Source organism: Epinephelus fuscoguttatus, linkage group LG14 (genome assembly GCF_011397635.1).
Source record: "Epinephelus fuscoguttatus linkage group LG14, E.fuscoguttatus.final_Chr_v1".
Taxonomy (NCBI): Eukaryota; Metazoa; Chordata; class Actinopteri; order Perciformes; family Serranidae; genus Epinephelus; species Epinephelus fuscoguttatus.
The window spans coordinates 25,485,910-25,503,222 of NC_064765.1; the positions used below are offsets into that span (position 1 = coordinate 25,485,910).

Below are 17,313 nucleotides of genomic sequence, written 5' to 3' on the forward strand. Positions count from 1 at the left end.
CCTGGAGTCCCTTCATGGATGTCTGCTCAGTATCTTTTCTCCAGAAAACGTCTGTAGTTGGCAGAGTGCCTGTTTGTTGTCATAAAAGCATGCGCTAATATCATTTATGATGTGTTTGTACTCTTCAAAGCGATACCTTTCATCTTGTGTTTCTGATTGATGCCGTGTTTGGAGGGCTATATATACAGTCCAGTGTCCCCGCAGCCAATCAGATCCTAGATATGGGTGTCCCAGCCAGCCTGACTCCCTGGCCGTTGCCTGGCAACTGGGACTGCTGCTCTGTAATTCAATCTATGGAACGATCCTGCAGGGGTTTACGCCAGGCAAGAAGAAATGATCATTTGATGCACAGGGGGAGGTAAATGACCCAGGATGGACTCCATTTCCCACACTGCTGAGCAGGAAGATGAAGCAGTGGTGTACAATTGAGAGTGAGCACACAATGCCCCCAAACTGTTTTTCCCAGTAATAACACCCAAGACAAAACTAATAATAACCATCCTCACTTTCAATGACCTGACAGCATTATGTGAGAAAACAGACATCCATCTCCACCTCTTCATCGGAAGAAGTGACGCGCAAAGGCATTACAAGCATCATGACACAGAGGTGCTCTGACACGCCCGCCTGTTATGTCCAGTAGGGTGCATCAACCAGTTGTCACATACATTAAATCACATGCTTTCCTTCAGGAGATTATACACCGAAGGGTTAAAAAGGGGGAGGATGCAAAATGGCTTGAAGTCAGCAGTATGTATGTGTGTGTGTGTGTGAGACAGAGAGAGGGGAACAGAAAAAGACAAGCACAGAAGGGCTGAACAAGGAATACAGTGCGTGATGCTTGAGATAAGAGGAAAACGAACAGCTCCTCCTAAGTCTCTCCATCCCTCTGCAACATCTTCTTCTCTTCCTTTTTTTTTAAAAGAAAAAGCATTTTGCTAAGTGCCTCTGCAGCTGCAGTCAAGAGAGATCTCATCTCCTGAGTGCACCAGGACTGAATTCAAATGGTGAACAGTGAGTAAGGACTTTCTTGGGAACTCCTGCCAAAGGGGAAGAGACTCGATAAGAGAGCTATCAGGGGACACACTGGGACTCAGTGTGGGCCTGAGGGAGACAGGAGAGTTGTGAGTCGAAGAGGTAAGATGAGTCTAAACAACGGTCACGCTCTGACCGCAAGTGGACAGGACTTGACCAGCAGCAGCAGCCGGGCCCCCTGGGAAGATGCTAGGACGGCATTGAAGCCCTCCACCCCCAGCAGGAAACCTAAACCAGTGAGTATCCCTACAGCCTTCCTTATGCAGCATCCATTTACAGGTGCAGTTTCCATGCTTTGGGAAAGTATCAGAGTTGTTGACAGCAAAGAGCATCTTTGCACATATTGCTTGTGAACTATGAAGTCAAATGTAATCTTGCTGTCATCACTTCGGAGCTGAATTATGTCGCACTTACTTGCTAGCTAAAGCCTGCCAAGACACACTGGTGTTCACCACTTGAGGGCTTATTTCACAGTGGCCAAACACTGGCATGATGAATGACAGATGAGAGAAGACAGGCACTGCAACCTCTCAACTTTATCAAAGCTCAGCCCTGGTAAAAACAGCAGTGGGTTAATAATATCACGTTCAAGTGCTGCATTTTGAAGCCTTAGAAAGATGGAATCATGTGGAGATGTAGTAAGGTGAAATGGGACACAGAGGCTCAGCGAGGCTCCATTATGTTAGTGGTAAACTGAGAAAACAGAGGGCTCTTGTTTCAGATCAGGTTCATGGTTCTCTGTAAAGGCTGTCGACTCGTTTGGATTTCTTACCCGGAGAGGATGCACCAAAACACAAACACAGACACAACAACTCCAACTACAAGGACTTGCTGGATGCAGGGAGTTGTCTCGGTTGTAAGTTTGGGACGTGAACTCTTTGTTTAATACTCCTTAAGTACTGGAAGTTTTCATCCTGTACAAGTTTTCTCCCCAGGTTTCAGGCTGAAATATCTGTTTTATAGATAAAACATGTCTTTAAAGTGGAGATGAAACAGCCATCTGTCAACAAGCTAGCTGGTGATGTTACGAAAATGGTTTTTCACAACAGTAGGAACACTGAGTACAATGCAGTACTTAGGACTAGTTAAGTGCTGATAAAATGGAGTTTGAGTGTTTTGATGAGACACAAAGAATGATGGACAAAGTTAAAAACCAATTGCCTGAGTTTTTTTGAGCTAATAAGACCAAATATAAGACCGGATAGCTGGTGGTGCCAGTTTGGTTTGCGTTCTTGCACTCATCCTATTTTCGGTGTAAATAATAGAATTATCGTGGAGACACTACCAAGATCTTGCTGGTTCTTTTTTTTTGGAAATGAGGTGCTTCCTCCTCAGCAACAGAATCGGCTTACAACGTCAGGATGGTTGATGACGTCAGCTTCCCCTTAGATCATAAATCAATAGTTAACTCTGTTTTCTCTCCTCACCACTTTTATAATGACTCCTCTCCTGGTTCTGCATAGCCATAAAAGTAATCCCAAGATTAATCATTTCCATCGAAACAGCAAGTAGGGTGGACCTGCGCCCTACACTTGCGCTGCCACTGGGATACCAGCGATATAATGTGTATCCCGCCTCTTAGGTGCGACGTGACTCTCTGTGCATTTGTGCACTATACTCTACTCGCAGTAGGCAGCACGATGGTGCAGTGGTTGGCAGTGTCGCCACACAGCAAGGGAGCCCTTCTGTGCAGAGTTTGCATGCTATCCCCAAGTTAATGCAGGTTTTCTCTAGCTTTCCTTCCACAGTCCAAAGACATGCAGATTAGGCTAATTGGGGACTCCAACTCGTCCGTAGGTGTGAATGTAAGCCTTGTTGTCTGTATGTGTTAGCCCTGCGATAGTCTGGCGACCTGTCCAGGGTGTACCCAGCCTCTTGCCAAATGTCAGCTGGGATAGGCTCCAGCCCCCCTGCGACCCCCAACAAGATAAGCAGTTACCAGTGAACAAAACAGTCGCCAAAGGATGCCTTACAGTACCGAGTTTTCCAAGCCTACCTCAACAACCCTGAGACAACAGAGATGATCCATTCTTGTAATGTCTCCAACCAGCTTGTTGAAAGATAGTTGCGCCTTTCAGGTGAAAATATGAAATATAATCTAGTATTCTAGAAAATATTGAGGGATATGAAGTTTAATTGCAGTGTCATATCTTGCCTGAGGTAAAAATGAAACGAACCACAGTCATATTGTTCAGTGTTTCATCTTCTCTTCAGTGAAGTCCAGTGAGTGGGATACAGAAATGGAATAAAATATTCATAAATTAGTTTTCATTAGTGCACCAGATGCTAAGAATTGTGTTTTTGTTGCCTTAGAACAGGCTGTTCATATCTACATATATTCCACAGACTCTGCCATGTGTTTCTACAGTAGACTAGAACAGACAAATCAAATACTGGCTCTAGATAGGGCCATTCACATTTTCCATAGGCTGTATACTCAAGATCAGCAACATGACACCTCCCCCAGAGTGCAGCTAAAACATCTTAATTGGCCCCTGGTGGCTGGCTGCATGAAAGGTCCATGGGTGCAGATCTGATGACAAGTTTGGGGGGGACACAATCAGTTGTGATTTTTTTTTTAATTGCACGTGTGCAAATCATGCCCACAGAGCACTTGAGATTGCCAGCATATTTCACGATTTCATAGAGGCTCATCACCATCACCAAGTCATTCAAAAAGCACTACAAAGAGAATCATGTGCTTACCTTTACTGTTTATTTCTCTTAAACAGCCAGTATTACATGGAACCAGCCATCACCCTCCTTTTCACTGCTTCGCTGTTAGTTAATGCTACTTCTAGTTTCAGGGTCTCAGGCATGTTATGTCCACTCACGTTTTCATCTCTCGCCTCTCACGGATTCCCATTTCTCCTCATCATCTTCCCTTTCTCCCAGTATATGGGACTACTGTATACATTTGCTCAATTTCAATCATTTAAGCTATTTAGAATTGGGGGGGGACAATTTGTGTTTTTCAGAATTTGGGGGGGACATGTCCCCCCCGGGGCGGCACGGTGGTGTGGTGGTTAGCACTCTCGCCTCACAGCAAGAGGGTTGCCAGTTCGATCCCGGGCGTGGGAGCCCTTCTGTGTGGAGTTTGCATGTTCTCCCCGTGTCAGCGTGGGTTCTCTCCGGGCACTCCGGCTTCCTCCCACAGTCCAAAGACATGCAGATTGGGGACTAGGTTAATTGATAACTCTAAATTGTCCGTAGGTGTGAATGTGAGTGTGAATGGTTGTTTGTCTCTATGTGTCAGCCCTGCGATAGTCTGGCGACCTGTCCAGGGTGTACCCTGCCTCTCGCCCGATGTAGCTGGGATAAGCTCCAGCCCCCCCGCGACCCTCGTGAGGATGAAGCGGTTAGAAGATGAATGAATGAATGTCCCCCCCGTCCCCCCCGGGATCTGCACCCATGGAAAGGTCATAAACCCTGCCCCCTTCATGTCAGCAGATGGCACATGGGCCAAACTAAAAGATCAAAGTACATAGCAAAAAAATCAAATTACATTTTCCCAAAGATGGTTCTGTAATTTTAGGTTGTTGCTATCACGCTGTGGTATGTTCAAGTTTTTCTAAAATGTGAGGAGATGTTCCAGTTAGTTGCAATAAATCCAACACATTCTCCCTCCCATCTCGCTATAACGAAGCTTGGTCAGTGGCCTGTCACATCAATATATAACACACTAGGTGCCCCTCCTCCATCAGTTTTGAAACGTTCAGTGATGGCGTGTCACTTTACTCATTACATGCATCACAATAAGTACGCTTGTATAACGTCACGTGACATATCACTAGCATACTATGTTGTTACTAAAACAACTTGATTGATTTTTGGTTTTCATGGGACATGGGACAAGTTACTAAATCGTACACACTAGACCTTTAAATCTTACTGAAATTACAGTAATATCTATTTTGAGTTTGACCTTCTCATAACCAATTAAAATGTATTACAAAGCAAGAAGAAACTCAAAATATGTCATGGTTATCAAGCTCCAAGCTCCACACCAGCCAGTCTGGTATGTGGGCCTGCAGATGAAAGTATTTCATATCACTCTATCACTTCTATTCTGTCACATTGGCTCACTCAGTTTATCCACTGTTGGCAATAAGGCCAGCTTTATTAAAGCATTCCTTACTACTGGGAACTGTCTGCAAACTAGCAAATGATTTTTCCATTATCTTTGTGCTGCTGCTCAGAATATAAATAAAGTACTCTATATCTGCAGGCAACAGTTACAACTCTGAGCCTGATTGGATACCAGCACTCTCATTCTTAAAGGGTGACTGTATTGGTGAAAAACAAGTCAAAGCTGGATGTAAATGAAGCATTTTTTAAACTCTTCCCCTCCAGCCCAAGCCACAGAATGCCATCACCATTGGTGTTTCTGCACGAGTCCTCTTCAACATGGAGAAGGAGCAGCATATCTATGAGCAGCAAGGCCTGGAAGAATACATCAAGTATCAGGTGGAGCATGAAACGCAGCCTTTCAGCCCCGGACCTGCCTTCTCCTTTGTCAAGGTCAGAGAAACAATTGCACACACACTAAATCAAACCCAATGCAGAGTGACGCTTTTGCATCAGTGATTGGTCGTGACTCTGGAGGCGGTGAATGAGTAAAAAGCATGAAACACCAACCCACTCAAACACACACACAGACACACACTTCCATCCCCATTGCAAAGATATAATATTGCTTTTTTCCTTACTGAGATCAGTGTTTTGTTGTGTTGCCAGGCTTTGGAGGCTGTCAACACTCGGCTGAGGGAGCTTTACCCCGAGAGCGAGGAGCTCTTTGATGTTGTGCTCATGACAAACAACCACGCATACGTCGGCTTGAGACTCATCAATACCATCAATCATCACCGTGAGTTACTAACGCACATGAACAAAGAAAAACGTACAAGGCATACCTGTGAAATATTCCTTTGTCTGGTGTATATCCTCAACCAGCATCACTGATTGGTACCTGATATGGTAACTAGTTGGTGGTGTTGTTACACCTCTGTAAGGGGAGACAGAAAGAAATGAAGCAGAGACTATAGCCCTGTTTCCACCAAACACTTTCAGTATGGTACCTTTGGAACCAAAAGTAACCCTTCAGACATGGTCCCTATAAGACCCTAGGTCTGTTGAGCATTTCCACTGCAAACACTGTTCCGTCCAGCACTCACTGTATTTCCTCATCACTGGTGACACAGAGGGAAGTCTGCACCTCATTATGGTCGGCAGAGCGAGGTTGCACGCCCACATTTTCAGAATGAAATAAAACAGGCTGCAGTGAGAGTCTCTCTCAATATTGACAATACTGTTTCAATCCCAATAGACAAATTGACATCAGACTTGAATGTACACCAATCAGACAATAACTGGCAAACCATTATGTAACAATACATTCTCAATATCACCCAACTCAAAAATTCAGCTAATTCAGGTTCTTCACAGAGTTCATATCACCACCCACAAAATGCACCTGCTAACAAAACCTGTACACACTATCCTTCTGCAATAGACAATCACTTCCATGCATTCTGGCTCTGCAAACCTGTTGAACGGTTTTGGTTGGAGGTTATAGGAGAGCTGTACAAGATCCCTGACCGCAGCATTCCCCTCTCCCCCTCCATCACTCTTCTAGGTGATCCCGCCTCACTCACAATCCCACAACATCTAAAGACTTTCATAATAGTGATAACTTTGGCCAAAAAAACCCCCACATTACTCAACTGGAAAGACGCAAAGAAATTATCAATAAACCAATGGCTTAATCTGTTGACAGAAAAGCTCACAGCAAACAGAAAAGACAACCTGACCCCATTCCATAACACCTGCTCTCCGTTTCTGCAGTTCATTCAGGCTAATTCCTGTTTATACTGTTTCACTCACTAGAATAGTTCACATCTGTTTGTAATTAATACAAATATTTTAAGCGCTTGAAGATCCAGATTGTCGTATTGAAATTTAAGGTGTGCTGATGGATTCACGCCATCAACTCATGCATTGAGTAACATTCCAAGTAAATGTTCCATCATAAAAGTTGCCGGCAGTCGGCCCAGTGAACTGAGTTTTTTTTTTCTAAGAATACAGCTGCTGTGAGAGGCAGCAAAATATCCTTTATTTTTATAGGTATAGTTTACTATTGTAAAACTTGCCACAGTATGAACAGTGGTTACATGAGCTTCAAAACCAGCAACAACTCAGCCCTGAGCAAAGTGACCGTCCGCTATTGACCAATCAACAGACTGCAGTGTTCACAGCTCCACCTTTTAGTACCAGATCTGTGTGCTAGGTACCCCAGCAGAGGGGGAACCAAAAATGGGGACGGTACAAAACAGTTCCATCGATTCCATCCATTTTTGTAAGCTTAAACCATTTCCCTCAGTGGAAATAAAGCTTTTATTTGCTTTTTTCCCACAGATAAAAAACACTAAATTGTAAAGACAGTAAAGCCTCCACAAAAATTGCATTTTAAGTCTTGTGTGTGATTTATCCTGGCTTCATATGAGCAGAGGAAATCTCTGCTCATTGCTAGGCTAATTTATACAATGTAAAATGCCATAGGCGTGTGCTAATAACAATAGCATGTTGAATTTGTTTGGAAACATGTTTAGTATGACAGTTGTTTGGTCGGTGAACCTTGTGAATTGTAATGGAGCCAAATTATGTACCGTTACCTTTGTTAAATGTTGCTGTCGTCCCTGGATTTATATGAGAAGAGAAGATCGCTGGCTGCTAGGCTAATTTATACAATGTAAGATTCCATAGGCTTGTGCTAATAACGTTAGCATGTTGCATTTGTGGGGAAAATGTGTCCAGAGCAGGACAAGTGTTTATCTGTGAATGCTGCGAGTTATAGTGAAGCTGATTTGTGTACTTGTGTTTGAAAATGTCTCTATTAAGTCATGTTAAATGTGTGTTTTGAATCAATGCCTCTTTACTCCACTTCATAGAAACCCCACCACCGACTAGTGTTTTGAAGGTGTAACTGCAGAGTGACACAGACATACCACTGCACAAGTATAAATGCTCACATTGATATAAATGCTCACATTGGCGTAGGCCATGTGCATAGGCTACGGCATAGGGTCTATCACACGAGTATAAATCATTGTTTCAGCTAACTAAATTACCTTGCTTAAATTACTTTTGACACAGATATTTAACCACCAGTGCGTTCCTTGTAACGCAGAAAATATGTGTACACAGTTAGTAAACATATTATAACCGCTGTTCTTACCTGAAAGGCGAGGTAAAGAGAAATGAAGCAGACATGATGTTGCTGGCTTCAAGTTCGAAGTATAATGATGCAACACACTCCCCCTCCCCTACAGGAAAAACCCAGAAGTGCTGTGCAATCAAAACATCTCTATACTGAAACAATGGATTACAGAGATGAAGTGATAATTCAGCTTAGAGAGACAAACATTGAAAATTGTTCTTCCACACATCTTTTAACACGTTAAAGGAATCAAATTAATGTGCATTTTCAAAGTGAAAGTGAAATTTTGTGTAGTCCCATATTGCTTTTCTCCTATTAGTTGCAAATGTGTAATTTTTGATAGCACCACTTGGGGGTGCCAAAGTTGAACATTTTTACACCACACAGGCAGTGCTTACAGAGTCAGCGGCAGAACAAATCTAATGGGGGCATAGGGTAACCAGCAGCGGCACAAACAGCCATTCAAGAACTCAGTATATGATGTAAATTCTTCTTTATATGAGTTTGCCATGAACAACCAACACACCAAACCTGCTCCAATTACAAAACATTCTGCAAAGTCGCTCTTTTTAATACACACTCCCACACAGTGTACTGCGCACCCAAACTGCAAAAAAGGCCAATGTGCAAGCCACGCCTCTCGCTCTCTTTCCCTCCGTTGCCCTCTCCATCTCTCTCTCATACAACACACACACATAATCCACTATACGCGTCATTACAACATCGTTTGAGACGATGAATCTCCAGACTCACCCAAACATTCCACATTTTGCGTACTAATGAAAGCCAAGGCTGGCGCCAAGAAGTGAATTAAATGCATGTCTTACCTTCAGAAGAGTTGCAAGCGGCGAATGTTGGTGCTGAACCTCCTAAGAACAGTGTCCTTCCACTCAGTTGTACACTTTGTGGTTAAATCCCTGTCAAAAGCCAGCTGAACCAAGTGGGCTTATCTTTTGTGGAGCATTACGTGTCTGTGGTCTGAGGGTGGAGAATGAGTTCTCACACATGGCTGTGGAGGCTCCAAATGTTAAAGCATGTTTGACAGCAGTCAGTACACTGGGCATTGCAGTGAGATGCGATGGTACTTGGAGATGATGTGCTGTACAGTCCACTCCCCCTCGACTGGCTGCGATTGTTTTTGCGAGATGAAAAATTGTTTAGCAACCTCGTACTCCATCTCAACAACAGGTGATCGTGTCAAGTCTATCATGTGTTTCAAAGCCTTCACAACCCGGTAATGTGTCACTTTCACTTTTCTCTCAATGCAACAAGTGCACAGGCCAACTCCGAGTTGCGCTCACTGAATCTGTGGTCCATATCTCCAAGTACTGAATCAATAGTGCTGTAGTACAGTCTCTTCAGTTCTGTTTTGTCATCATCATCCCTATGTCCTGTGGTTCTCACAACGACATACTCATTCGTATAAGCTGCTGATTTGCGTCTCAGTTTGGAAATCGTGGGTCTCAGTGAAACGCATCCCACACTTTATTTAGCTCCTCTTCTCAGCGGAGTTTCCGCGCACACAGGATGTTGAACTAGCCAGGATACTTAATCCTGTCATCAAGTCAGCGTCCTCTCTCTGAAGAAGCTTGTTTGGTGGATCCGGCAGGGCAAGAACTGTGTGCACCAAGTTAGCAATGAAAAAGAAGCTGGGCTCAGTCATCTCACACAGCAGGCCCACAGCCTCCATCTGTACCTCTGCGCTAAAGGCTGGTACAGTATCAGTCAGGTCCCTGAAGGATTTCCGGATGACTGACACAGTAGCAAGTCCTGTCCATCTCTGTTCCAGTGGACGTTGAAGGTGCCCACCTTTATAGTGCGCAGCAACTGTCAGCTTCTTGCAGAATTTGTAAAGGGCATTACACACATGAAAAAAATCCATCACGGCTGTCTCTGCTGACATTGTGTGTACTACCACCAAGTGTAGCTGGTGGTTCAGACAGTGTACATAAGGTATGTCACGACCGAGGTTCTGGACACCAACATGTTTACCAGACATCAGAGCAGCTCCATCAAATATCTGGCTAAGAATCTTTGATGTGTCCAGTCCAGCTCCATTTAGCTCCACCAAAACGGTGTCTGTTAATGTCTGTGCGTCACCTTTGACAGCGGTTGCTATGGTTAGCAGACGTTCTGTGACCTAATATGACTCATTTAAAAATCTGATGACAATCGATATATTCTCACATCCTGCAGGGTCACGGGTCCCATCTACTTTCAAAGTGTAATAGGAGTCCCCTACCTCCTCCACTGTAGCCTCAGTCACCACACTGCTCAATGTATTTATGAGTTCTAAACTGCCAACAACAAAAACAAAATGCTGCATCGGCTTTGATGCTGTATTGAAGCCAGTCTCAGTTATGATACCAAGCAGGGACTAATGAGCGCTTCCTTCCGCTGAAAATGCTGGCAGGGTACTGCTGTAAAACAATTTGGTTGGGCTGGTCGGTCCTGAGTTCATCCATGGGTGCTATTCCACAGGTAGCACTTATGCTAGCAGGTACATTGCTAGCTAGCTTGCTAGCTAGATAGGCAGCGGTGCATGGGCCAGGCACATTTGCTCCCTCTTCAGTAGATGGAGCTTGAGGAGGCCTTGAAGAGGCAGCACCGTGTACCCACTTTCTTATATCCATTCTCCGTTCGAGGTGTTATTTCAATCCGATAATAGCTAGCTCTCACTGTGAAAAATGTTTGCGCCGTCTTGCTAACTGATCGCGCTCTCTCTTGACATCAAACCAAATCAGTAGTCATAGGTCAGGCATTGGACCAATGAGCATACATCCCCAGATGTGATGCAATGTAACCAACAAATGTGTGTTTTTTTTGTTTTTTTCATTTTTCTTTTCATTTACCAAAGATGATTTCATGGTCAATATGATAAATTTAAAGTAATTATTAAAATACAAAGTTTGGCACCAAGGCTCGCCCTGCTTGCGGATCAGTGGAGTGACAAATCTGTAACGTCGACCCCAGGCTCTTACTGTATTTCCACTGCATGGTGCAACACGGCTTGACTCAAGTCAGTTAGCTCATTTTCGGTTTTCTTATAACAAAAGTTGTAAATGGTACTCGGGACTATTTTGGTTCCACCTTAGTCGAGGTTATAGGCGAGCTGAGCTAATACTAGTAACTGACTTTAAACACTGCAGACCACTGATCCAACACATTCTCACCCCAACCTTGTCACATATTGACATTTGGTCATGGACCTTCCACATCCAGATTTGACGTGGAAGGTGCCCTGGGTGTCTTGGTTGTTGACATTGTGGGACGCCATGTCAAGTTATGCCTGTTACATGCATTGTCTTCTTTCAAAATACACTTCCGTTTTACCAGGAAATTTACTGTTTACATACTTCTGTCTTTTTCAAATTAATGCACTACATCAGTTCAACAATGCAAAATGACGTTTTTATTTCCTCCAACAACTAATGCATGTGGTTGGGTTTGGGCAACAAAAACACATGGTTAGGTTTAGGGAAAAAGAACAGGGTTTGGCTTTATAATCTTACGGGACACAAGCACCGTTCTCCTGGGAGAAGGTCGGTGTTTATTGGACTCAGATTTTTTAAAAATGGCAGCCTGCAAAACTACGCCATATGCTACACCGTACAACTGACAAAGTGCAGACATTATTTCAGATGACATTGCTATGTGCAAAACTGATACCAGTCTCATGCCTGTACAGTAGCCTAAATATGAAGCCATCATACAGTTAACTTCGCGCAAAGGCTGGAAACATGGAGCCAGCCTGGCTCCGTCCACAGGTCAAAAAGTGGAGTCAAAAAATGACATGCTACAATTATGTGGCAGACTATTTCTTGACATGTTAATTAGTGAGTTTTAGACAAGCTGTGAAGTGGAAACCTTAAATTTGGAACATTTTACCACAGACATCCATTAATAAAGCCATTGATCACAACTTATACACCTTTACAAAGTTAGCATGAAAGTTAGCATTGGAAATTGATTCCCAAAGATACAAGTACATGCATATCAATTACTAAGGAATATGGATTAAATAGCAAGTTGTGTCTGATGAAAAGAACTTGTACTTCTGGTCAGCCTTTACTTTGATTAATTACAGAATAAAATAAAGAAACAAAAATGATAAGATAAATAAATACATTTTCTGGGAAGGAAGTTGGAAAGTCCAGTCAGTTTAATTCTGAAGTGTCAGTTAATAATTAGTACAGTTTCAAGTCTGTGCTGCTGAGATGGTTTCTTAAAGGCCAGCGGGGTTGCCCTTTTTATCCTTTTTGAGATCGTTAACTGTAAACTGAACTAGATAAGCATACTGTATGTGTAGATGCAACACTGCTAGTCAATATATGATATACTTTGGCAGTTTGCAGGTATTTTAGGTCAAGTTCATCATCATCATCCACCAAAATAACCTCTTCATAAAAAGCTTTGGTTTTCATTAGGTGATCTCCCCAAATAGCACAAGACCTAGCACAAGTCAATGTACTGACACAAACACACTGAGGGTGGGCTTGACACTAGCAATGTGCTGTTGCCCTGTGTATTCTTTAGCTGCTCTGCACAGCCGGTCATCTCTATTCCCACACTGTGATTGACCTCATGACCCAGTGTCCCTCTCCAGGTCACACAGACATGCAAGTATTCACATGAAGTCCACTCAAGACATCATAGAATTCTCAGCTGACTCAGCGAGAGGAAGATAAAAAAGGAAGTGGCTAATGATCTATACGAATCTCTTGCCCTTTCTTGCTTCACTGTTCAGCTGAAGCTATTTTGTTTTTCCCTTTGTGAAGTGTTGACAGACTCCCACTCAGTTTACATTTTATGGTGGGATCTTTCTCATGGTCCACACCATAGTATGACCCGTGGGGATATGTGGTGGGAGTTGGGGATCTGAAGTCCTGACCGCTTGCAGGGGTTTGGCAGTCTAACACCCAGCGCCCACTGAATTAGTCAAACCATGGGGAAAAATCTCAGGCTTTTTCCCTTCACTTCCCTGATTCACTGATCTGTCAATGTCTCCTCTCTGCAGATTTGTTTATTGAGCGCTTCTGTATGACAGGGGGAAACAGTCCCATAGGCTACCTGAAGGCCTACCACACGAACCTGTACCTGTCTGCTGATCCAGTCAAGGTTCGAGAAGCTCTGGAAGAAGGTACATATTCCTGACAAGCTGTTATACTACACTAAGAGCTATGTAAGACGTATTTTACCACACCTGCTTCTCAACAACACATTCAGGTATAGCAGCAGCCACCATGTTCACCCCAGAGAAGATGACAGAAGTGTCGGAGACTCAGCTGCGTGTCGCCTTTGATGGTGACGCTGTCCTTTTCTCTGATGAGTCGGAGCGCATTTTCAAGGCCCATGGACTGGACAAGTTCTTTGAGCATGAGAAGGCGCATGAGAACAAGCCCCTGGACCATGTATAGTATACACATAGTAGTATTTAGAATTTTAAGTATGTGCACTTTCTCCTGCAAACAAATGTAGCTAATCTGGAGGTTTGATATTGAATATTTTCTTGCCTCATTAACTTTTTTTTTGTGATTCCGCCCAATTTCCAGATCTCAGACACTAACTTAGCTATTGCAATGTTATAAGATAGAAATGGTGGCCAATACTATCAAAGTAAGACCCAAGTTACAATAAAGTAGCTGGTAAACACAGGACAGTTTGTTATGAGCTTTAACCTTTGGCCCAGATTCTAACAATGTCGTAGATTTTCATGAGTAATGAGCCACATATAAATATAGAACTACCGAATGGAAACAGTGATCTCACTGTAATCCTTCTTCTCTCTGCAGGGGCCACTGAAAGGTTTCCTGGAGGCTTTAGGAAAACTGCAGAAGAAGTTTTACGGCAAAGGCCAGCGCATGGACTGCCCCATCCGGACCTACTTGGTGACGGCTCGCAGCGCAGCCAGCTCTGGTACCAGAGCCTTAAAAACTCTGCGCTCATGGGGTCTGGAGATCGACGAGGCTCTCTTTCTGGCAGGGGCACCCAAGGGCCCCATGCTTGAGAAGATCAGGCCGCACATTTTCTTTGACGACCAGATGTTTCATGTGGAGGGGGCAGCAGAAATGGGGACAGTAGCATGTCACGTGCCCTATGGAATAGCTCAAAGAGTTATCAAGACAGGATTTAATGACAAAGAGACTTCTTCAGCACCCAAGTAGCCTGAACATCACTGACGATGCAGCTGACGATGTTATAACTGTGTTTAAAACTATGACAGAAAATGTCCCAAAAATGGGTTTAGAATGTAATAAAACCCAGCTGATGCAATATGACTAGTATATTATATAATAGTGTGATTATAAAGCAATGTTATGTTATTAAAACATTAATCAAATGATTTCTTTCATTAACAGTTATTATTAGTTTACAAAGAGGTATAACTCTCTAATGAGGGCTCTAATTAACCCTTTATAAACTGTTTATAAGTTGTAACAAATGCTTTATGAATCATTAATAAACCATTTACAGCTTTATAGATTAGTTATAAGCCATTCAGAACAATGTTTGGGTAGGAAATATCTTTGACTGATTGGACCGAGGAAAAGGACTGCAGAGGATTTAGACCAAACCCCAAATCTGTTCTTAGAAATGGCTTTAAATGTTCTGTAAATTGTTAATAAATCATTCTTGAACCATTAATAAAGCCTTAAGTCACAATTTATAAACCCTTTATAAAGATCGCCTTATTAAAAAGTGGCACTCAATGCCGCTTGTGTTTAAGACTTTCATTAGCAGTAGGCCGAAGACATTTATATGGGAGCCCTGAGAGGCAAGTCAGAAAAAACATTCGGGTGATCCATTTTTAAATGTGATCTAAACTGTTTTATCTCCTGTGTTCTCATTCAAGAACAGGTGAAAGAAACATTTTTCCAGGACGATCTTTATAAGTTTCTTAATTTTTTTTTCCATGTGTGAAACAGGTTGGGAAAAAATGTTTGCCAGAATCAGTTTTCCAAGTTGGGTTTTGTTCATCTGGAAAACGGATGAAAAGATACGTTTTGGCATGTGCTTTTTTTTTTTTTTTTTTTTTTTGTCAGGATCATCAAGATCAGTGTTTGCTGTTGTAATACTCATTTCAGCCACAGGAGGCTGAAATGCATGACGACCCCATGTTCTAAATAAGACTAAAAGCATTGATGGGTGATTCTCATGAACATGATACAACTCCAAACAAAAATTACAGATCATTGTATACACATATTGTTTTTCCTATCCAATTTCACACTTCAATTTAAGCCATGATAACTCAGCTAAAAGACTTATATACAGTAGATTAAATAAATTAATAGCTTTTAGAGAACATGATATATTACATATTACGGTAATGTTCAACTATGGTGTGGAAATAGGGATGCATAAGGATAAACTTCACAGTTAACAACATTGAAATATGACAAATAATCTTACCTTGCAGCCATCTTTTGTCTCCTCTTCTTTGTGGTGCATCATGGCTAAAAAACAAAAACAAAACTTAATCAAAAACATAACAAACAAAAACAAAAAACAAAACACAGGCCATGAACAGTTACGAAATCAGCATGTTGGGACACTTACTGATCCAAATATTTTTTATACATTGTTGGAAACCATTATATCTGGTTATAGCCTGTTAAATCATACAGTTTTAAACAAGTTAAAATCTATTTTAATAAATTTGCTTGAATATTTATTGTGCTAAATTGAGGGGAAATCATGAAATTTTGGATGCATTACAGTAGTGAATGTGTGACTCAAAAATCAGTTAAAAAACATATAAAATACTACTTTGGTACCAAACAATAACCTCTGCCACATAACAGACATGGTATACTTTCAGATAAAAGTTAATTATTTCACTGTCTAAGTTTCTACCTGTTTTTTTTTTTGTTTTTTTTTTTTTTTTGTTGTTGTTTTTTTGTTTTGTTTTGATGTTTTTCTCCTGCCTCTCAGGGCCTCTGTAATACCAGCAATCTTTTCAATTTATATATTTCATATTCACATCCAAAAACATGGTATAACCCCACAGAAGGACATAAAATACAATAAAAATAAAGTATATTTAAAATAAAGCAGAACTAAATGTCAGAAATATAAAACAAATTTTAGGCAATATTTCTTTAGACACCAGGTTACTAAGGAAACATCACTATTTTTTTATAAAGAAGGAATTTAAATGCAGCCTGATCAGAAAGGACATGGCTGCACTGAAGAAATGCAATCAGTCACTTTATACAGAAACTTTAATTGAATTGATACAGTTTTATCACTTTACTGTTTGTGTGTATGTGTTTTTAAAACCGGTGCCTTTTTTTCCAGTATTTTTGGATTTTTTTTGTTGGTCTTGCATGTTGTTGATATGTGTGTTGTGGATGTTTGATCGGTGTATGTAAATGTGTTTAAAGTTTGCAAATTGGTGGAATTGGAAGATTTTACTTTATATTTATAGTATTTATTCGTGTTCAAGACAGTAATGATAAGTTTGAACACATGCATATATTGACATTCATCATGTGCAATTGTGATTTCAGCTACTCATCCCTGAAGTGCTGGAAGTTCAGTGTCTCCCTTGTTGTTGCCTGCCTGTCTTATCCTGTCCTTTAGGTGTGTTGTTACTATTATTAACTCATTGTATGAGTGTGAAGCATGATAGTACTGGATGAGACCAAACTAGCTCACATGTGGAATCTGGGTAAATCTGGGCCAAATGAATATTGTGGACTGTTGTGCAATCATGTTTTTCTGTTTCAATAAAACAGACTGTATGAAGAAAAACACTCTTTCCTGTCTTTATTATCATTCATTGTTTTACAGCAATGAAATAAAGACTTTCAATGTCTCACTCTCGATCAAGAATTAGAATAAAAAGAACAGGATGAGAGTTGATGGTGGCCACAATGATCTTTCCTGTTCACAGCACACATGTCCAAACCCTTAGTGAACGTAGAGTAATTTTAAGGTATGTCTTGACCACAGTAACTTAACCTGCCTAAACCTAACCTATGGAACTTTATGTTAAGGACGTAATGGGGCGCTAATTCTTTATTGTTAACATTACACTATTGTTTAAGTTTCAGTTT

At 41.7% G+C, this 17,313-nt stretch overlaps 1 protein-coding gene across 2 annotated transcripts; it reads left to right on the top strand.

Moving 5' to 3' along the window:
* The first annotated feature begins 798 nt into the window (after positions 1-798).
* Positions 799-16,947, top strand: LOC125900500 (cytosolic 5'-nucleotidase 1A-like). 2 transcript variants are annotated; one of them, XM_049595538.1, is made up of 6 exons: positions 799-1,271; positions 5,389-5,556; positions 5,773-5,902; positions 13,269-13,391; positions 13,478-13,662; positions 14,044-16,947. In XM_049595538.1, exons 1-6 carry the CDS (start codon positions 1,143-1,145, stop codon positions 14,413-14,415), a joined length of 1,107 nt encoding a protein of 368 aa, XP_049451495.1. In that variant the 5' UTR covers positions 799-1,142; the 3' UTR covers positions 14,416-16,947. The 2 variants fall into 2 exon arrangements, with proteins under 2 accessions (XP_049451495.1, XP_049451496.1); XM_049595539.1 differs by having other exon boundaries at positions 13,299-13,391.
* Positions 16,948-17,313: the final 366 nt, after the last annotated feature.